This window comes from Astatotilapia calliptera, chromosome 9, assembly GCF_900246225.1.
Source record: "Astatotilapia calliptera chromosome 9, fAstCal1.2, whole genome shotgun sequence".
Taxonomy (NCBI): domain Eukaryota; kingdom Metazoa; phylum Chordata; class Actinopteri; order Cichliformes; family Cichlidae; genus Astatotilapia; species Astatotilapia calliptera.
In genome coordinates this window covers 3,772,443-3,795,537 of record NC_039310.1, presented here as the reverse complement: position 1 = coordinate 3,795,537, position 23,095 = coordinate 3,772,443, and the positions used below count along the sequence as shown (strand labels likewise).

Genomic DNA, 23,095 nt, shown 5'->3' with positions numbered 1-23,095 from the left:
ATAACATTATACTAGGTTATCATTATATAAATATCATAATATCTAGATAGTTAATAATCAGAAAAAGAAATAAAAGTGATGTGAAAAAGTGCTTTTCCCCTTCCTGATTTCCTATTTGTTGTGTTTGTCACACTTAAATGTTTCAGATCATCAAAATAAATGTAAATATTAGGCAAAAATAACACAAGTAAACACAAAATGCAATTTGTAAATGAGGGGGTTTACTATTAAGGGACAAAAATCCAAACCTACATGGCCCTGCGTATAAAACAGTGGCCACCCTTAGCAGCAACAACTGCATTCAAGAGTTTGCGATAACTGGCAATGAGTCTTTTACAGTGCTGGGGAGGAATTTTGTCTTTGCAAAATCATTGTAATTCAGCCCCATTGGAGCATTTTTGAGCAAGAACTGCTTTTTTCAACTGTTAGCATCTCAATCAAAGTCAGGACTTTGACTAGGCCACTCCAAAGTCTTCATTTTCTTTTTCTTAAGCCATTCAGAGGTGGACTTGCTGGCATGTTTGGATAATTGTCCTGCTGCAGAACCCAATTACACTTCATCTCGTTTAAGTTTAGGTGGACAGCAGGGTTCCATTTACTGCAGTCATCCAGGTCTTTAGGCAGCAAAACCACCACCATATTTTACTGTTGGTGTGTGGTTATTTGTCTGAAATGTTGTGTTATTTAATGCCACATAAAAAGGGACACAAACCTTCCAAAAAAACTCAGCTTTTGTCTCGTCAGTCCACAGAATATTTTCACAAGAGTCTTGGTGGGGTTTTTTCAGTCAGCAGTGGTTTTCTCCTTGAATTCTCCCATCGATGCCACTTTTGCCCAGTCTCGTTCTTATTGGTTAATTATGAACAGTGTTGGGAAAGTTACTTTTAAAATGTATTCCATTACAGATTACAGAATACATGCCCCAAAATGTATTCTGTAACGTATTCCATTACGTTACTCAATCAGAGTAACGTATTCTGAATACTTTGGATTACTTAATACATTATCATGCTGTTTACAACTACGTGAATGTCCTATTGCTGTGTGATTTATTACTATTACTGAAGGTCCGCGACTCCGAACTGTAGTAAAGGGACCTCTGGCTAATACGTCGGGTTCGTGTCGGGCTCGTAGCTGAAAACTAGCTTTACTTTGTTGTGTGGGTCAACTTTTCTTGCGAGAGACAGAGAGAGGCGTTGAAAGGCTGCTCCAACGGAACTTATTGTTTCAGAGGAAAACAGGAACACGGTGTACAGTCGAGTCTTAATAGCTTACTTACAACTGGGCTCGTCAGGCACTCTTTTTGGTTGCAGTGGTTATTATTATATTTACATGCTTCCAGCTCCCGTTTCTGCTCGGAGACAGCTCGAACTTTTCCTTTTTCTCCCTCCTCGCTCACAGACACATAACGGGTACAGCAGTCCATTCTCCCTGCAGCACGGACTACACTGTCTATGATGCTACATTCTTTAGAGCTATGCTTGTAGCATTCTGCCTGTTAGCTTAGCACACCACCAACAACAAAAAGGCGCTCTCTCACCCAGCAAACACAGACAGAGAGAGAGCATCACCCTGTAACCATGGCAACCGTAACGCTGCCGCCTGGAACTACAGAACGTAGCTGTCAAACAAAACCCAAACAGTCCTGACCCGCGACAATATGAAACAGGAAAGTACCGCAGTGTAATCCATTTATTTCAACAAAGTAACTGTATTCTGAATACCACCTTTTTAAACGGTAACTGTAACGGAATACAGTTACTCATATTTTATGTTTTAAATACGTAACGGCGGTGCATGTATTCCGTTACTCCCCAACACTGATTATGAACTTATGACCTTAGCTGAGACGTGAAGCCTTCTGTTCTTTAAGGTTGTTCTTTCTTTTGTGACCTCCTGGAAATGTCCACTGTTACAAACTACAGGTTTGTGGCTAAGAAGAATATCCAGTCTGCCTCAACCTTGGTAAATGTTCTTTTGCATGTGACAGTGTTGCTTTCTGTACTACAAATGTTCTGAGGGTAACCTGGCAGATTGTTTTTAGGAAAGGAGTTTACATAGACTTTCCACCTTTTCAAAGAACTAGTTGGAGTTTGAAGTAGATTTCAAGTTCATTTTCAGTTGACTGATGGTCCTTGAGTCCAGCTGCTGGTTGATATGGATAATATGATACAGTCTTTAAGATAAGATGTGGCCCCAGTATTCAAGCTCTCATATGTAAGGAAAAGGATTTTAAGTTTGATTCTGAACAGATACACAGTGAAGCAAAGCCAGTATGGGGAAAATATTGGCGTGTCTCTTTCTAGTCACTGTCAGTACGCTCACTGCAGCATTTCAGATCAAATGAAGGGTTACCAAGGAGTAGGACAGCCTCATAATAAAGTAGCCCAACCCAGAAGTAATAAATGCATGAACCAGTTTTTTAGCAACACACTGAGATTTGATCCAAAAAAGCTGATGCTTGTTCATCTGGATGTGGTGTTTTCAGTGTGAGAAAGGTTTCATCACTCATCCAAGTGACTTCTTCAGTCTCGACTGATTGCAGGTTTCCCCAACCTTATAAAGAGTACAAGAGTACATAAACACTGTGTTCAGATGATTAGAATCAACTTTTTGGGATTTGTCTGTGAAGGTTCTCAGTCATCCAGGTCATTGTATTCTAAGAAGCTTGGAAAGAAAAGCGTCTGGACTTCTTTAAGTTGCTTGAAGACGTTTCACCTCTCGTCCGAGAACCTTCTTCAGTTCTAAGGTCAAATGATGTGGAGTCCCAGATTTAAGCCCTGTGGGAGTTTCCCCCCAAAGAGAGACAAAAGGACCCCCTGATGATCCTCTACCTAATCACCTGAGCCAAGGTGTGAAAATGGGTGTGGGTCACAATCAGCCAGGGTTTAGGGTGAGCTCATTGTGAAACCTAGCCCCACCCTATCATGTGATTTCCTGAGGTCAGATGGCCCAGGGCGTCTGGGAAGGGATCTCAAAACTGGATTATAGATGGCAGACAGTTGGTGTCGTAAACCACCGCCTCTGTTCAAAGATGGTCGCTCACAGTGGACATAGATGGCTTCTTTCACTCCTCTTCCACTTTTTGGGATTTCCTTACCCAGATGACTGAGCATGCATCAAGACTGAGACAGGATGTTTCTAATTTTAGAGATATTGTGCAAATGCAAGGTAGCGGTTATACTTATTTGATTAATGTGCACATTGACCCCCATACACCCACACCCCGAAAAAGCTGAAACGTCTGAAATTAAATGTAAATATATGAATGATACTGCCTAAGGTAAGCACATATAATGTAAACAGGATTGTAAACAGAATTCATGTCTAAAATAAAAAGATTTGGTTCCAGCACAGAACCCTGTGGCACTCCATTATTGATTATTGGTAATGGTAGTGTGTGAGGCAGTCTGTTAGACAGTAATAAATGAAACCCCTAAAATCAGTAGCCTTAAAGTTAGGGCATGCACTGATCTCTATAATTAAATTCTATGGTCAGCAGTATTGAACACTGCACTGAGTTCTAGCCAGGGGAGAGTCCACTGTGAGAGATCATAAGAAGATTATTATTAAGATATTTTTACTCATATTTTTAAGACTATATGTGTTCTGTGATGAGCTCTGAAACCTGACTGAACTCTTCAAATTAACAATTTCTCTGAAGATGATCAGTTATCTGTTTCCAAATACTCTTCTTCCCCTTATCATGGTGGAGTTTCTCCGGGTACCCAAAGCGAGGGATAAACTCATGGAATATTTTGTCAAATGCGGTTTTCCCATATTTATTCCTTGTTGGATACACCTGAGCAAAGCGTTTGAAGTGGTCTACAAGAACAAGAATGTACTCATACCCGTGACTTTGCTCTAGGTGTAGGTAGTCAATACAAAGCAACTTGAAAGGACTACTGGTACTGATAAGTCCATAGGAGCTCGTTGGGGAAGACTGGGATGCTTCTGTTTGATATAGACACATCGTTTGTTTGCATAGTCCTCTATACTGCATGTTGGGCCAATAAAACTGTTCACAGGTGAGGTGTGTTACACCAACATGACCCATGTCATTATGAAGTGTTCTCAGCACCAGGGGCTTTAGCTTTTCAGGAAGCACAAGCTGTTTATGCTGTTTATGCTGCATTTCTACTATTCACCCGAAAAGCTGCTGCTTGGGGCACCTCATCCTCCTGCCCTGCTTTGCTTCCTTGCCATGCTGCAGACACCACCTCTGATGACATAGTCTCTGTGTGCTCTGTCATTCTGTCTTGGAGGTTTACTGGGTAACTTCACAGAGTGTCTGCATCTATATTCAGCTTCAGATTTAGTCTGGTAGTGCTCAGGATGGATGTTAAGATGTGATTATCAATGCAGACTGTGAATGTGGGGGCATAATACAAGTAGTCTTGAAACTTATCACAGGTGGACGGCTTTAGTGCCAAAAACTCAAGCTTACCGAAATGAAGGTGGTAATTTCTCTCAGCTGATGTTGGAGTTCTTGAGCCATATCTGATGACACGTAACTTGTTGTCCTGACGCTGGTGCAGCACTGCACCTAACCCTTCACTGGATGTGTCGGTGTGCAGTATGAATAAAAGGTTGAAGTTTAACAAGTTTAGCTAAAACATCCCGGTGCTCAAGACATGTCCTTCAACGCACATATTGAACAAATATGTAAGACTGCGTTCTTCCATTTGTGCAACATCTCTAAAATTAGAAATATCCTGTCTCAGAGTGACGCTGAAAAACTAGTTCATGCATTTATTACTTCCAGGCTGGACGACTGTAATTCATTATTATCAGGAAGTCCTAAAAACTCCCTGAAAAGCCTTCAGTTAATCCAAAATGCTGCAGCAAGAGTCCTGACAGGGACTAGAAAGAGAGAGCAGATTTCTCCTGTTTTGGCTTCCTGTTAAATCCAGAACTCAAAATCCTGCTGCTCACATACAAGGTCTTAAATAATCAGGCCCCATCTTATCTTAATGACCTTGTAGTACCATATCACCCTATTAGAGCACTTCGCTCTCGCTCTGCAGGCCTACTTGTTGTTCCTAGAGTATTTAAAAGTAGAATGGGAGGCAGAGCCTTCAGTTTTCAGGCCCCTCTTCTGTGGAACCAGCTTCCAGTTTGGATTCAGGAGACAGACACTATCTCTACTTTCAAGATTAGGCTTCAAACTTTCCTTTTTGCTAAAGCATATAGTTAGGGCTGGACCAGGTGACCCTGAATCCTCCCTTAGTTATGCTGCAATAGACGTAGGCTGCCGGGGATTCCCATGATGCACTGGGTGTTTCTTCTTCACTCACTATGTGTTAATAGACCTCTCTGCTTGCTCATTAGGGGTCATATGATTGTTGGGTTTTCTCTGTATGTATTATTGTAGGGTCTACCTTACAATATAAAGCGTCTTGAGGTGACTTTTGTGATTTGGCGCTGTATAATTAAAATTGAGTTGAAATTGAATGGTCTTTAACCTTCCTGTACAAAGGCTTAGGGATAGAGTTATAGCACTTTTGAACTGGATTGGCTGCTTCTGGTCAAGATTCTCGAAGTTAACAGGAATGCCACTTTTTGGATACTGTTTGCTCTGGCACTCGTGTGCCTGGCTATCCTGCATGGTACATATTTAGGTATCAACACTTGACTGCCCTGGTTGCTGACAAGGGTGACAAAAGTCTGTTGGCCTGGTGTCTATGATTCCTAATATGAAGTTCAAAGCTGTTCTTGGTGGCAAGAAGATATCAAGATATTAGCTTGAAGATTGAAGATATCTTCAAGCGACTTGATTTTGGCATCAGGTACTGGAAGTGCTTCTCTATCCAAGACTGTGCCATTATTGTGACCTGAACCCCACTGTCCAGTAGTACCTCAGTTGGTTCACCATTAAGGTAACAGGTAAACATACACCTTTTACTAGACAGTTTCCTTTCTTCACTGTGTGTCTTAACACTTGCTGATTATCAGTTGGAGTTCTTCTCTCATGTTTTTTTTTTTTTTACAATGTTTTGGGACTCTGGCTTTTGTCTGGTCACTGGTAGTCCCTCCCCAATGACCTGCTGTTGTTTCCCGGTTCTTGGACAGGAAAACCACAGCCTGGTGTCCCTCCTGACCACACTGGAAACAGGGGTTACTAGCAATCCCTTGGGTTATACATGGCCTGCATTTTCCTTTCACGGTGGACTTTGGTGGTGGAGCAGTACTGAATGAGCTGACCTGTGTGGACTCAGAAGAGTTTCCCACTGGAGTGAGAGCCTTCTCAGTAGTTTTGGCCAATCAGTTGACTGGTGTATTGAATCTCTGAGCTAATCTGCTGGGAAGCAAACATCACACGCCGTTTTAGCCCCGTTAGCCGGTCGGTACATGTACTGATGTAGGTTTTCTCTGTCTTGTTGCTTAGCTTTGCTAAGCTCCTGAAATAGCTCTGCACTGCTCTTGTCTCTCAGGCATGCTCTAAAGAACCATTTGAGCTCAGCTAACGTTAACCCAGGTTTGGCCATTAACATATCCTTGAATGTACCTGGTTTAATTATCTTTAAGACAGTATGGATTATCTCTAATTCTGTAAAATTCTCAGCTTCATCACTCTGTCTACACAGAGAGCTATAACTAACATCCGAATCTCAGTTACTTGACTGGTTACCATGCAGGGTCTATCTGCCTTTGCACTAACTACTGAGGGTGGTACAATAGAGTGTGTTTCTGCAACAAGCTCACAATCCTCATCTGCAGCCACCGGAGGTCATTGCAGGTCAGTGATGAAGTTGTTGACTACTAGCAGGCGAGACATGCCTTAGTCCTCCTGCCTTGCCAGCCAGTCACTGTTCAAAAAGTCCACAATGAAGTCATAGAGTTCCACCTCTGATGCATTTTCTCCTGTTAGGTCATCTTCCACCTCATCCTCAATGGTGTCTGCAAGCTTGTACAATACCTCTGTTTTAGCAGTATTAATAAGCTCATGAAGCTTTCTCTGTATTCTTCATCGTAACTCTTGTAAAGCAGCCATTCTGGTATCCCAGATGGAGCAGGCGTAGCACGTTGGTCCAGGACATTAATCTTAGTTTATTGCTTGGTGATTAGCTACCGTCAGTAGGAGGCTCTAATCCCGGACGAGCCCCCACAATTGTTGTTGGCTGACCTGACAGGTGTCCAGGAGGGGTGCGATCCTCGATCCTGCTGCTCTGTATTAAAAGGGACAGCTATTTTTTTAAATTTACATGGTTAAAGTCTCTGCTAAGGAACCTTCTCTGCTGTAAGCTCATGGTGCTATGCAAATGACCAAGAGCAGAGTTAGCATTACAATCGAACTGTATTTGCACAGTAGTTATTAGGACCACATTAAACTCCCTAAGAAAGTAAACAGGCCCACATTTAACAGTCTAAGTCCCAGGAGTAGTAGTTCATTGTAGTCACTGAGTTAGTACACCAGTTTTTATTGCCAGACGCACAGACAGCCCCGCCTACTCTCACCAGAGTCACTAGTTTTGTCATGACATTATATTGTGTAGCCTTCTAACCTATTTGCAGAGGTAGAGTAACGCTTAACAAAAACCAGTCATTTTACCATTTGCCAGAATAGAAGACTAGAGCCAAGTCTCTGTACTGAGGATACAGGTGTTCCTGACAATTTTACACATGCTGTCCATAGTCTCAGATCATCCACTGAAGGGATGAGGCGTTGGTGAGAAAAGTAGTTTTGATACAGGCCACAGTTCCACTGTTACTGGCTGTTACTGACCCTATACCCAACATTTTGTATAGGCTGTGATGGAGGTAGATGATATGTTGTGATAAAGAAAATATTGTGGTCATTTTATCAGCCAGCACCAGTTTCAGATCTAATGTTTACAGTTATTTTAGGTTTGAGATTTTGTAATAGTAATGATGGATTATTTTCTACTTCCCTTAAAAGGCTGGCATGCCTCCCTATGGCCTCGTTTCAGGCTGTAAGGCCACAGAGAGGGCTGACTGCAGCTACAATGTAGGTCACATGATTATTGAAGGTAGCTGAGGGGGATGTCGTTACAAACTTGCATATTTCCATGCACAGATGTGGAGGTTACCGAGGACACCAAAGCCTGTAATATCCACTAGTGTCTGTACAATTAATCAGTGAATTGCTTATTACGTTATTATTACAGTATTACATAGCTTAATTATTTATTATTGCAGCTGTAATTATCTGTAAATATCAGCATCATGACTATTTAACAGGTTAAAAACATATACTTAGACACTATTTCAACAACCATCAAGCTAACCACCAGCTAAAACAGCAAACAATTAAAGAGAAAGTAAAAGATTCTGCAAAAAGATGTAAAAACGAGACGGAGCCCCCGTTCACATGGACATGCTGCCGGGCGCTGAAAGCAGTCATCTCACAGATTCTGTCACAAATATATGGCATTTTGTTCCAAACAATTCAAGTGATTAATAAGGTCAGTAAACACTGCTGTAGGAGAGAACCACGAAACGTTGGCACTGTGCATAACATTACAGGTGATCCTCGCCATGTATGAGTTCCAAATAAATTACCAATCAAAGTGATATCAAAGTGATCCCTGCTCAAGAAGTCTGCTGCTTAGCATATCATTTTTAATACTCTGGTTCAAGAGTTTTGCATTGTGAAACAGCAGTGTTGGGTAAGTTACTTTAAAATAGTAACTTAGTTACATTACTAGTTACTTCTATCAAAAGTAACTCAGTTACTTCAAGTTACTCGTTACTTTCAAAGTAACTAGTTACTAGGGACGAGGCTAACCAGAACGCCGTTTACTCGAGTGTGACATTATCTCCAGGTCCGTGTTCCAATTTCCGAGGTAAGTCGAACGCAACACACGAAGTAACGAATAGCGAGCCTATCTAAATCCCAGTAACGACTAACGCGTTCCTGATTTTGGCATAATAACTAGTTACCGTGCTCGTTACCACAATAATAACGTAGTTACTGTAACGTGTTACTTAATAACGCGTTAGTCCCAACACTGTGAAAGAGACACTCCAAATGCAACAACAGTAAGGGTCCAACCTGCAGCATTTAGTTACTTACATAGTTATGACAGGTAGGTGAGAACAAACAGTCAATAGTGTTCAACCTGGTCTTAATGAGCGATGATACAAACAGATACATGTTTTATATATTTTCTTTATTGTTTCTTGTTATTGTTCAGTCAAAGCATCACCATCATCATCATCATATGACCCCTCATTGTGAATGTAGGGAATAAACCACGCAGGAACCATCTGAACCCTGACAAACAACAAATAGAAAAACACTTTAATAACACAATTTGTTAAATATGATACACGTGTTAACATTAGTTTTACTACAGTTTACTTGTATTTTAACAAATGTAAACTGTATTCTAGGAATCACTGACAGAAAGTTGTAATAAAAATAATTATCTTTGTGTTTTCCCAAACTTTAGCTTTTCTCATTTTCGTGCTTGTTGTTCAGCTGCCATACTTCATCTGCATGGTGTCACCTCTTAACCATGTAAAATAACACACAAGCAGAGTATGTTACTAAAACTGGACATTGCAAACTTCATGACAGCATAATTTCTAACAGAGTGTAACTTCAGAATATGCAGAAGTCATTTCTACTTCATGGAATAATCTGACAAGCCAGACATGTCTGTTTGATTAGAACAGTTTCTCTGACTGCCCCAAATAAACCAAAGAGTTCATGAAAACTCTGAAATCCAAACATCAGTCTTTTTTTTATCCTGGTGTAACTCTGAGAGCATGTGATGCTTTCAACAGAAGCAACAAAAACTAACAACCAAATAGGAAAACCTTAAACTTAAAAAGGAATTCAACCCTGTACCAAAATTCCAAGGACAACACTCCAGCTCCCACAAGACTCAGCCCACACAGCTGATAAGTTACACACCCATGCACATCCATCAAGCTAACGCTGCTCTAAGACACTTTAAATATATCGTAGATTGTTGGATTGAATGATGAACTGTTGACTGGAAATAGTTTTGGTGCAGGGTGCAGTGGGAAACGTCTGAAAGGTCAAACTGAAAGTTTTATCATTTATTTTACATTTTCAAAACATAACTTTTAGTTTTTATATTTCAATGGATGATGAGGTTTGGAACAAAAGAAATGAACGTGTTTATAGTGGAAACTAGATAAAAAAGGAGGGGGGGCTCTGTTAGCTAACAGTCAGCTGGCTGACCTCTGGCTGACCTCTGGCTGACCTCTGGCTAACCTCTGGTTTTCTGTATATACCCATTTATTGCACACAAGCCATCTGTTCCTCATTTTGATCTATATTTGGGGTAGAGTAAGCTGTCTTCTTATTATTCAGTAAAAGTAACTGAAATGTTATTTATAGAGCACCTTTCAATAAATATTACAAACTTTTTAAAAACCAAACTGCTTAAACATAATGCAAGTTTTTAGCTTTTACCGCTGAGTCCACAGTTTTTAAGCTGTGTGGGAGAGAGTGATGGTATCCACAGCAACAATGAGCTCATTAAGTATCACAAACAAATCAATATTGCATAATATTACCACTATACATTTTTAATGCATAGTGGTAATATGACATTGCTCGACTTTGTGTGTTGTAATGCTGAGAGCTGGAAGCACAGTTTGGATCCAAACAGTTTAAAGTGTAAGAAAGTCTTGATGCTATAGCAGTTTTAAAATGGTGATAAAGTGGGTGAGGAGGGAACAATGGGGTAGGTCAGGGGTCAGTGCACAGGTAGGTGACAAAGGTCAACTGGAAAGGCTCCAGTACAAGTAGCAGATCACTGAGACATGCACATCCCGAGCTAAAAGGTTTATTTACAGAGGAAAAGAAATGAAACAATACTGGGTCAGCTGACTCGAGCATCTATGGAGAGGTGGTGGCTGAGCCAGCGCAGACCAGCAGGGGGGCTAGATCCAGCTAAGACTGGTTAAGGTGGTGAGATGACACATTGGTGAAGAAGATGGTGGTCTGGACTGTGGACCGCCTGAAGAGCCGGTCGGTGAGCTGAAACAGACAAGATGACCTCCAATGAACACTTTTACTACTAAATAGTACAGATAGTAAGAGAGATCGTTTCAATCCAGGTCTGCTGAAGTGAAAGAAGCACTCTGATCTCTTTCTTCTTCTCATTCAATGATAATCTTTGGGGTAAAGAGGTGATCAGACAATCATTTGCTTGGAATCTTTAAATCAATGACCATAAAATATTTAATGGCCATAATGAAAATAAAATAGGAATTCCCAAAATACGGCCACACTATTTTTGGTACAGCAGTTCAGTACTCTACCTTTTTCACTATAAGGCTAGCTAGTCACGCTAGCTCAGCTAAACTCACCAAGAAACAGTTCCAGCAGTTATTCCTGACATACACTTTCCCAGATCTCCTCTCTCTCTCTCTCTCTCTCTATATATATATATATAAAGGTACATGAAAATGCTTTCTTAATCACTTATTTACACTTTATAAATGATCTGTTTCATATATGATCTGCTTTTTAATCCAGAATAAACAATTATTTTCCAGATTTTCACTACGGCCGTCTTCCTCTCCTTGTCCACCACTACTATGTCTGGTTTGTTAGCCATCCCACAGGATCTTAGCTCGGTCATTCATACCCCAGGACGTATCTGAGCTTGTGACTTCCAGGCCATGCTCTGCACAAATGTTCCTGTATATTATGCCAGCAACCTGGTTATAGCATTCTATGCACTGCCTGCTAGCATCCTGCATCTACTGTTATGTACAGTAGAGGCATCAGAGGTATCCTTATATGGATAAGTGGCAGAGAATGGATGGATGGATGGTGAGTGTATGACTTTAAAAAAGCCTTTCCTACCAGTTTACTTAGCATTGCAAATGGATATTTTATCCCTCCTTTCTCTCCCTCCATGCTTCTGTTACTCAGACTGCAGGAGCTCTGTGCACATAAACAAAGACCAGCTAATACCTGGAGCTCTCTTATCTCTCTACTGCATCACCAGTCAGGGTGTCCTACACTGCCCCCATCAGAGCAACACCTGCAACGTCTCTTCTTGATGCTGGCAGTGATAGTGGTGTTGCATTATATAGCGTTACATAATGTGTATGATGCTGGTGTAATCCTAATAGAGGAGTAGCTTGGTGTGCTTTGCCTTGTACCATAGATAAGTGTGTGTCAGTGTCAGTGAGGAACAAAGGTACCAAAGAAAATGGAATTCATTTTAATAACTAAATTCTGTAATGACTTTGAATGAGGAGTGTGTGTGTGTGTGTGTGTGTGTGTGTGTGTGTTTGGACGGGTGGGGGGGGGGGTGGGGTAGAGGAGGGGAGAGGATCTTTCTTTATGGACATCTCTCTGTCTCCACAGTGACTTGTCACCAAGGAGACAGAGCTGTTGGCAAGGCAACCAAGGGTGACGCCTATGATGAGGTGTGACAGCATAAGTATTTTTAGCCCGTCAGCTAGGTGTTCACAAATGTGAGTTCAGACACTTCAAAGGATGGATGGGAGGTAGGATGATGAGAAAGAAAGCTGGTTTAAATAAGAGCTAAATGCTGTGTCATGGTCAGTGGTTCTCATGTAGTGCTGATGTCACAGACCAGAATGACCACCAATCGTTATAGCAGGCCGTGGTTAAACATGACTAACTGGACCGATGAAGTATTATACTCCCAGTACAGTAGTGAGGCCACAGTGCGTGAGTATCAGCAGGTATATACTCACTCGTTTCATTTCACTTTCTTTAATAATACTCTGAAGATTTAGATGAACAAAAGGCAGTTTAAAAAAGTCACGTGATGTTAACACTTGATATTTATTTAAACCCCAGATATAATTAAGACATCAGGAAGGGGGCTAAATACCTTCCCGCAGCACTGCAGATATGGATCAGACGTGTTTTGATTTTATTTTTAAAGCTGATGTGGTACTTTATTTACTTTATTTACTTTATTTAGTTTATCTAGTTTAACCCTTTTTCAATTATTCAAACTATCACAAAAAATTACAAAAGCAATCAAATCTGTGCATGAATGTTTAAAATCCCAAATTCTTTAGTTTCCAGTGATAGAGAATGAAAAAGAGACTTTTGCTGTTATTAAACTGCTGTTCTTGAAGTGGACATGAAACACTTTACAGGCTTATGTACATCAGAGTCCTGACACAGATGTAACGCTGTGTGGATTTAAGTTTTTGGAACATCTTAGTGCCGTGCTGTGCCAGTGCAGAACATTCAGTCAGCGGGCTGGTTGGGAGCAGTAAGTAGATTTACATTAGTTTTTAACAGAAGCAGTAACTCAGTGGAACATAAGGACAGTAAAATGAAAAATCGGTTTGAGGGGATCATGTTTGCTGCCCCAGGATGCAACAGTGATGTTTTATGTTAAGGAATCAAGTTTTGAAAAAAGGAACTCTGAGAAAGAGACGGCAGACTTTTTGGAGACCTGATTTTGACTGACTGGTTTCCTTCATATTACGTGAGGAATAGAGGTGAAGCCCAAATGTAAGTGAAGAAGAGTGTGAGGTTGTCAGGGTTGCCGACTGCATTTCAGTAAGTAATGCAGGTATGTTTGTGCTGTGATGTATTAACCTGTTACGTTGTGAACTGTTTGGCAAAAGAGAGAATGATTAGCGGATGAAATATCCCTGATTGCATCTTGTGAACAACTCTGCCAGCTGATTGTGCAGCCGGCAGCCGGCGTGTGTTGGACTTACTGAGTATTCTGTCTCGTGCGTGCGTGGCTCTACACGAATTGACAGACAGCTAAACATATGCAGTAGGCAATGAAAGCGTTGAATGATGACTCAGACATGGAAGCAAAGTAAAGGATTGTTTACTGTCTTCACTGGTGGACATTCTTCTTTTCCAGAATCTGTGAAAGGACACAGCTTGTCCTTCTCACAGGTGGATGTTGAAGGATTAAACAGAGAGACTAATGGTACACCTCATTGTGCAATTCCTAATACTAAAATGGTTCCTGTATTACCCTGCTCATGTGACCCTAAACATCCAACAGGAAGGAATGCGAGTAAAGCCACAGCACATTCACCTGACCGCAGTTTCCATGCAAACCACTAGGAGGTGCTAAAATACTTGACTCTCACATAACATTACACTGGGCTGCTTAACCTATAAAATGTCTGCCTGTCATCTGTGCATTATTTTGTATTTTAGTGTTTAGAAAACTGGCATAAAAATACAAAGATATACTTGATTATAAATCTAATGTAATCAAATTACAAACACATGTGAAGATATCTGTTTCCTTTTCTTTCTTTTCCTGACTCAGCTGCAGTCGCTCCTGATGGCACATTTGAAAAGTCAGCATTTGGGGATGACCTGAGCAGTGAAGAGGACCTCCTCTATGATGAATTTCGAGGATCTGGACATCGTTATGGACACCCAGGAGGAGGCGGAGGAGAGCAACTTGCCATCAATGAGGTAAGCAACATGGAACTGTAATCTCTAGCACCATCTTGTGACCACCAAGGTCAGAAGAATTATATATCTACTCTCAATTGATCTGTGTGAAAGATAGATGTCCTTGACCAAATGTAGGGTGGGGTTGATACCAAACTAAAAACAAAAAGAGTTCATCCTCGGCAGAGGACTACAGTTTGACATAAACCTGACCCTGGAGTAGTAAGAGTCATGTCAGCAGGGGGATCGCCTGCCAAGTCAGAGAGTGTTAGGAAAAAGAAAACACTTACGTTTCTTTTCATTTATTGAATGTTAGGGTCCATAAAAGTTATGAACTCAACCAACTTGGAGGGAAAACAGATGTAAAAAGATATTTGACATAAAAGCTTACATGAGTCCTGATTTTGAGTTGTGCATACACATCCACAAATAAAGTTTTTCACCTTTACCCAAGGGTGATCTTGAGAGCAGGACTTCCACAGGGCTGCCCACAGGACAACTCAAGGGGGTTCCCAGCCACTTCGATAATGAACTATGTATTTGGACATATCTCCAGAATTGATTACGCTTCAACTTATATAACTCCACAATTTTATCAAAGCTTAAAAAACATTTGGTCCCACAGTCAAATAAATCGGACACATTAAGGATGCCTGCCTTACGCCACTGTAGCCAGTCAACCGATGTCCCTCCAATTAAAATTCTTTTATTCCCCCATAAGGTTGCCGAAGGTGATTTAATAAAGTCCCAGCGACCTGCCCTATGTAATTTACACCACAATGTCTTCGCATTTGCAATTATAGGATGGATAGTTTTATGACTGGTATCAAACAGCTCCCTCCAAGGAGAAATACCGCCATTAACTTCCGTCTCTATATGGGACCAGATGGGTTTAACTGGTGCAGTAGGTAACCAAGCCCTAAGTTGTTTCACGTTCATCACCCAATAATACCATTGGAAATTAGGCAATGAAAAACCTCCTTGCTTTGCACTCGCTTGAAGTTTCTTAATACTTAAACGATGCGGTGAGCTACCCCAAAGAAACTGGTATGACGTTCTTTTTATGAAATACTATGTTAGTTTTTTGCCAGATGTGACAGGACACAAACCCTCCAAAACAGTTCAAACTTTAGTCTCGTCAGTCGACAGGATATTTTTTTGGGGACCATCAAGGTGTTTTCTGGCAAAAGTGAGCGGAGTCTTCATGTTCTTTTTGGTGAGGAGTGTTTATTTTTCCTTGGAAGTCATATATGGATGCCATTTTTGTCCAGTCTGTTTCTTATTGTTGAAAGACGAGCACTGACAGGTCTACAGTGATGTTGTTCTTTTGTAGCCTCCTGGATGAGTCTTTGATATGCACTTGATAGGCCAGCCACTTGTGTGGTTCACCACTGTTCCAAGTTTTCTCCATTTGTGGATAATCACTGTGGTTCTCTGAAGTCCCAGAGCCTTAGGAATACCTTTGTAAACCTTTTCAGAGTAGGGTTGGGTATCGTTTAGGTTTTATCCAATGCCAGTGCGACACTAGTACTTTTGAAACGGTGCCGGTGCTCGAACTGGTGCTTAAAGAATGGAGAACACAAACTTTGTCCAAAAACCTCTTATGTTTTTATTTTTAGAAGTCTCCTTTTTTCTGCAAAATGATAACCAAGTTAGCCTTTTCTGTTGATACAACATACCTCCTTTGGTTGGAACCACTGCTTAAACAATGGAAAACACAAACTTTGTCCAAAAACCTCTCATGTTTAGCTGTTTTTTTTTGTAAAAAGATAACAATGTCAGCATACAAAGACTTTTGCAGCTGATCAAACCCTCACACGTGCAATAACACTGCTATATGTGCAATTCTTCTTCTGACGAAGTTGTACTTTTGTATTTTCTTACTCAGTTGTATATAGCATTTGTATTTCTATTTTATTCTATTGTATATATTATTCTATTCTATTCTATTCTATTTTATTCTATTGTATATAGCATTTTATTTTATTGCATTCCAGACTCGAACTTGTGAACAGGTAACTGAACAATACATATGAAGCCAGGCGGGAGGGATATTCCTGCTGCGGTCGACTGTTCAGTGTAAGTGATGTCCTGTTTTCATTTACAGAGTGCCAAGCTGCTGCTTTGCCTGGGTGGATTTCTGGCTGCAGGGCCGAGGTCCTGATGCACCAGTGTTTATTTTAATGTGTTTAGACTGGTGTAACTCAACAGCGAAGAGCTGAAGATTATTGTGACGGCTGCGGCTGTCGGTGTTCTGTGTGTTTGTTTTATTTCACTGTATCAGTAGGCACCAATGCAGGGATTGATTGTATTTTAGAGTGGATTACTTGTTTATATCGTTGCAGACAGTGAAGGTGCTGCGTGGAAACTGTGTTTTTTTCTGGCTGCTTTTGCATGCACTGTGGTGAGCTTGAGTGGAGACGGCACTGAAGATTTTCCTTTTTATATTGTTTTGCCCAGTTAGTGTTCAGTGTGAGTTGCCATCTCTTTTAACATGTGTCAAACGTTGATTATTTTTCACAGGTTCCCCACATTGCTTATCCTGTCTCCCACGTACAATCATACAATTTTATAGTTTTAAACGTATTTAATAAAGTAAAGCTTTTAATTGTTTTTAGGTGCTACCGTTACATGTTTAATCTTATTTTGTATGAACATTAACCCCTTGTGAACTGACTGTATGCCTACAGCTCCATCCTATTGAAATGGCTACCTCCCACGGGTCACATAATTATAATAGGTCGCAGCTCTTATGCCTGATAGATGGGATTAGTAGAGGAGAGTGTGAAAAACTGAGATGTGTGGAGGAGATATGGATTATTGAGTGGAAGCTCTGGTCCCACCTTGTGAAAGCAACTATGTAGTAAAAGATTTGGGTTTCAGTAGGGGTGCCACTGGTGCCCAGTACTACAAACACTGAATCATTGTGAAAGAAATGTTGTTGTTATCTTATTGACATTCTTCTGATCACATTTCATACAGGTCCTTTATAACTGTTGTTGCTTTGCTATTACGTTGAATCCTGCAGAAATAGATACGATGCCCCGTACATGTGCACACACACACGCATCAGTTCTCTCCAGATCAGTCTTCACTGTACCCCCTCCTCCGTCCCTCTCTGCCAAATACCCTGCCCCCCTCTTTGCTGCCCTCCAATGGGTTACAATGTGCTTGCCTCAACTACTGTGGTATCTAGGATATGCTGACACACTCCGCATTCTGATTGGCTGCCAGCTTATGCAAGGGTGGGCACAATATAAAAGGGAAGGGAAGGAAGGGGAGAATAAAGGAAACAAGGTTGATCCTAGTAGTTAGATGGTTGAGGTAGCACAGCTCCAGGCAGAGCACTGAGCACCATTTTAGAAGGAGCTCTTAATGGAGAGAAAAGATGAGCACAGATACAACAAGCCAGCTCCAAATGGCCATTTGGTTTAAGAGGTAGAAAAAAGAGTTTATGTAGGCTACAGAAAAGAACGCTCTGGAAAACAAGCGGACAGACGGAAAAAGGACGAGCCATGATCACGTATCGGAGCGGTGCAGCAACCCACTGGCTGTCTTTCATCCTGATATCCTGACTAAAAGAGAGAAGAGCCAGAAGGAAAAAAGACAGAAGTGGTGGATACAAAGAAGACAGAGAGAGGAGGAGGGGAGGTGCTTTTTCCTCAAAGAAAAGAAAGGGAGTAAAAGAGGAGGAGGGGGGGTCCATGCTCAGCACGTAATACACAGATATCTTCCCAAAGCTTTACGCAGACGCTGACACAGGTAGGCACCCAGCCTCCACAGGCAGGCCGGGTCAACGCTGGCAAATTAGCAAAGTGGCAGGAAAAACAGAGGAGGACACCGCTGGAGCTGAGCGGAGGAAGAAAGCAGCCCGAGAGGATACTGACATCGATAGTCGAGAAGGAGGACGAGGTGACGCGGTGTGGTGTGGAGGCTTGGTGTTGAGGGAGAGAAGACGGGGGAGGGGAGGTGGTGCTGAGGAGGAAGAGGAAGAAGCTAGGGAACTGATGGCTCGTGGCGGTGGTTCAGGGAGGTGGAGCAGGCAGAGGATGGGATTCTTAAACACTATGCTGCGCTGCAACCTACCCCCAGAGACCCAGAAGGTGGTGGTGTTCATCATCATGATGTTGCTGATAATCATCAATGTAGTTCTCATGTTCCTACTGGCCTTCCAGTAGAGCGCACACAGACCAACACTCTCTGTCATAGACACAAACTAAGACTCCTAGATGGAGGAGGAGACCAGGTGAAGTACAAACAGAAGAACAGAGAGCGCTGTGTTGTTTGGACTGATGGGCTTCCAGCATGGCAGCAGCAGAACACAGGTACAATCAGCAGGAGGGCAAAGGGACGGATGATGTGTGTTTAATAGACATATACAAAGCCTGAAAAACACCATGGTTACACTAATGATCTGTGGTGCAGACATTTTCTGTGACTCCAGCCTCCACTACAATCCAACAGTGGATTTGAGATTGTTTTGCTGGGAGGAAACTTGTGTCATTCTTCTTTTTTTGTTTTTAATTATTATTTATTTATTGCAAAAAAAGTTGTTAACATTGTTAATATTGTGTTAACAATAGAGCAACATTTATGTTGTTATTGTGCTGAATTGATAAAGTAGATTCTGCAGAAGGGCCTCGTGCCATCACTGTGTAAGACTGAGCAGAAAAGTGTCACACCGTTCATTGTTGAATTCATGGTTTTGGTAAGGAGTTTAACATCTTCTTAAGTATTTATTTATCAATGGCTGCTTTATGATTGACAGGTTGCCACAGTAACACAGTGTCCTCAAATTCCAGTTCAGACCTTTCCTTCACTGGTTTCATGAGCCAAGATGGTGACATTAAAATGCACCCCCAGACTCCAAACATACTCACCAATGATCTTCTCAGAAATCACGTTGATGATGAGACACACAGCTAATTCCCTACATTCATGACTATGAGAATGTTACTCAAAGCCTGGAGGAGACTCCTGCATCAAAGTAAAATGTGGTCTTATAAAGCAAAATCAATCTAATGGTTTCCACCATCATAAATGAAAATAAGTGGATGGACATTAGATCACCAAGGTAATACAAAATGAAATAAGAAGGTTTAAGTGGCTCTTTTCACTTCTTATTTTCAGTGAGCACTTTGAGTGAGTTCTATTCTAAGTGTTTCAAAGCTGGTTAAATGATACAGTTAACATTCTCAGATAATTTAATAGTTGTAGCTTATGTCTTAATTGTTTTCTTTTAATTTGAAGTTTTTATTTTTATACTTTTTAGAACAGAAATTGTTGAACAGAGTCAGGTTCAAAAGAAGAGTATTTATTGGTAAATAAATAAAATCCAAGTTTATATTTCCAGCATTCTGTTTACCAAGTGGAAAGATATCAGCTAAACAGTTTAAATCAGGGATGTGAACAGACCCAGCTCGGCACCCTTGAAAAACCCAGAACTGGCCCGGCCCTGTAGTATGTGAGGCCAAAGCAGGACAGCCATAGCTCTCCTCAAGCACCAGTAAACCAGCACACTTGCAGTCTTTAATGCCTCTCTGCAGCTTCTCTCCTTCTTTTATTTGGGGCGATCGTGGCTCAAGAGTTGGGACTTCGCCTTGTAATCGGAAGGTTGCCGAGTCTCGGTTGTTGTGTCCTTGGGCAAGACACTTCACCCGTTGCCTACTGGTGGTGGTCAGAGGGCCCGGTGGCGCCAGTGTCCGGCAGCCTCGCCTCTGTCAGTGCGCCCCAGGGTGGCTGTGGCTACAATGTAGCTGCCATCACCAGTGTGTGGATGACTGCATGTGTAAAGCGCTTTGGGGTCCTTAGGGACATGTATACAAATACAGGCCATTTTATCCAAAACCCTACAATGTGTCTCACCCCTCCCTGAGCCTGGTTCTGCCGGAGGTTTCTTCCTGTTAAAAGGGAGTTCTTCCTTCCCACTGTCGCCAAAGTGCTTGCTCATAGGGGGTTATATGGGGTTTTCTTTGTATTATTGTAGGGTCTTTACCTTACAGTATAAAGCATCCTGAGGACACTGTTGTTGTGATTTGGCGCTGCATAAATAAAATTGAACGGAACCTCATCGTCTTAGAGACTGTGTCTACTCCCAGACCACCCAAACCCAGCAACAATGATTTGAACATAAAACAAAGAAAGACCAGCACAGTATCCACTAATGCAAAATCTATGTGAAATGTGGCTTAGTGCCTATCCGGTTGTTCAGTGATGACGCGACGAATCCTACTTCCGGGTCTAAAGTAGTCTGCGTTTAATATGGCTTTTGTGTTGTTAACATGTTTAATGTTTTGTATTTTCTTCTATTTAATCTCAAAAAGCTCCTAAAACAGTCAGTGATCACTGTTGACCTCCCTTTATTACCGCTAATCATTTATTTAAGCTCAGTTTTTAAAACCTTAGGATGTAACTACAGCCCAGCCCATGCAGCAGTATATGAATGACTAACCTCATATTGTGGATGGATTATCTCAGTTGTTCTCCTGGCTGAAGTTTGGTCCTTTTACAGCATCCTGCCATGCGATTACATTTGTTCCTGACCACCGAGAACACTCACGTTAACTTTTATCCAGTGGAAAAAAAGTTAGCTTGTTTATATTATGCTAACATAGCTGTGTCGCTAGCGGTCACGTAGCAAATCATTATATACCAGCTAGCCCAACTTCAGTAACCCTACAAACGTCACTGCTGTTTAGTTTTCTGTCTTCATTTATGCTGGAAGTGATAACAGAGCTGTACGTTTTAATTTGTTTCCAAAACCCCGCAGTCAGGACATGCTATATTGTATTTAGATAGAAGCTAGCGAGCTAACTCCCTGCTAACTTCTAACGTTAAATGTCATAAATTCCGTTTTCATGGATGCCTGGATGTTAAACTCAATTGTTACACCTGGTAGAGCAGAACGCTGATCATTTTATTAAAGATAAAAGACTTTAGACAGTTTTTCAACTCTCAGTAATGCCATAGTGATCATTTGATATATGGACCTGCAAGGCACCGTGATGATCACCTCAGCGTTTTCCTCAGTAACACTGCTCCCATCTGGGAGGGGTGGCTGTAGCTCAGGAGGTAGAGCAGATCAGCTGCTGACCGGAAGGTTGGTGGTTTGATCCCTGGCTCCCCCAGTTTGCATGCCAAATATCCTTGGGCAAGATACTAACCCCGACTTGCTCTCCGATGCATCCATTGGAGTATGAATGCGTATGAATGATAGTTAGAAAGCACTCACTGTATAGATAATAGTGCTTGTGTGTATGGGGTGAATGCGGCGTGTTGGATAGAGTACTCCAGGAGAGTAGAAAAGTGCTTCCTCTGTTTCTTCTTCTTCTTCCATAATGTATCTCCTTCTAAGTTTAATTTGATTTTAGCTTCTCAGTGATTTTTTATTCTGTGGACGCTGTCAAAACACAAAATGATAGCACACACAGCCGTTAACGGCAGGCTTTAATCTTGGTGGCTCCTGGGTTGTTCCTGAACATACTACCAAATTGTTCTATCCGTTTAACTTGTACTTACATACAGTTTGAGCTGTTGATCCTGTTATGGTATTTGGTGCTATATAAATAAAATTGAGCTGAAATTGAATCCTGGAATCTGCAGCTGTTTAGAAATGGCCCATTAATTCTGGCCGTTCCAAAGCCTTGACTTTAATCCTTTTCAAAAGTTTGTAGACTGTGCTTAAAGCCAGGGCCATACCAGGAAACCAATTAATTTAAGTGAACTCTAGCACTTATGCTAAGAAGAGTGGACAAATATACAGCCAGACTTAGCCATCAACAACATTCAGGCATATCTAAAGCATCTGGTTGAGGTGCACCTTACTAAGAGATATTTTACCAGATATTAGTAGGGCTGTATGTAGACTTTTGACCCTGTGTGAATTAGAAAAAAATCAAAAATATATTAAAACTTGAAATTCTGCTGTGCAGAGTGTGGTGGAAGCGTGCGGACTCAAATGCATGGAGGTGTCTGTAAAGATGAGTGTTAATTACATGAGTGCCTAAAGTAGATCCGATTCCAGAAACAGGAAACTGAAAAAGTACATGGAAAAATACAAACCCTAGGAAAACCAAGAATAAGAGATTTAAAGAAAAGAAAAACTACAATCCAAAAAGCTTAAACTCACTGAATAAACAGACCCAGGATATAGTAAAGATGTGTACACTCATTTCACCCTAAGAAAAGGAACAGTTAAAAGAAATCAATGCCCAAAATGACCACAACATTCATGCCCATGAAGCGTGTATGCAAGCTTCAGACCACACCTGTACCTGGCTAGAAGGCTGAAAGAGTTCTTACATTAATCCTGTATACCATGACTCTACTGCAGTCCCAACCAGAAGTTGATTGTATGTGACCACAGTCCCTCCTGTTGTTGTTTCTCTGCAGCTCATCAGTGATGGCAGTGTGGTGTATGCAGAGGGGCTCTGGGACCATGTTACCATGGATGACCAGGAGTTAGGTTTCAAGGCCGGTGATGTCATTGAAGTAGTGGATGCAACTAACAAGGAGTGGTGGTGGGGTCGCATCATGGACAGTGAGGGCTGGTTCCCTGCCAGCTTTGTACGGGTGAGAAACTCTGTTCTGACTGTACTCTGGTGCATGTTCAATCATCCAGGTAAGGATATACGGGATATATATCAAAAGACATCAAACTGCTACTAAACTTTGGCATCTGTGAAGAAAAAGATGACATTGAAAGACAGGGTTATTATT

The 23,095-nt window shown here is 41.4% G+C and overlaps 1 protein-coding gene across 8 annotated transcripts in view; it reads left to right on the top strand.

Moving 5' to 3' along the window:
* Positions 1–23,095, top strand: part of arhgef4 (Rho guanine nucleotide exchange factor (GEF) 4) — a 99,764-nt gene that overhangs the window by 52,244 nt on the left and 24,425 nt on the right. For 7 of the 8 annotated variants that reach the window (XM_026180772.1, XM_026180768.1, XM_026180769.1 and 4 more), the window contains 2 exons: positions 14,247–14,398; positions 22,769–22,948. In XM_026180772.1, coding sequence (XP_026036557.1) covers positions 14,247–14,398; positions 22,769–22,948 — 332 coding nt within the window. Of the gene's footprint in view, positions 1–14,246; positions 14,399–18,028; positions 18,703–22,768; positions 22,949–23,095 lie in introns of those variants that run through there. The other variant, XM_026180776.1, reaches the window with a different exon arrangement.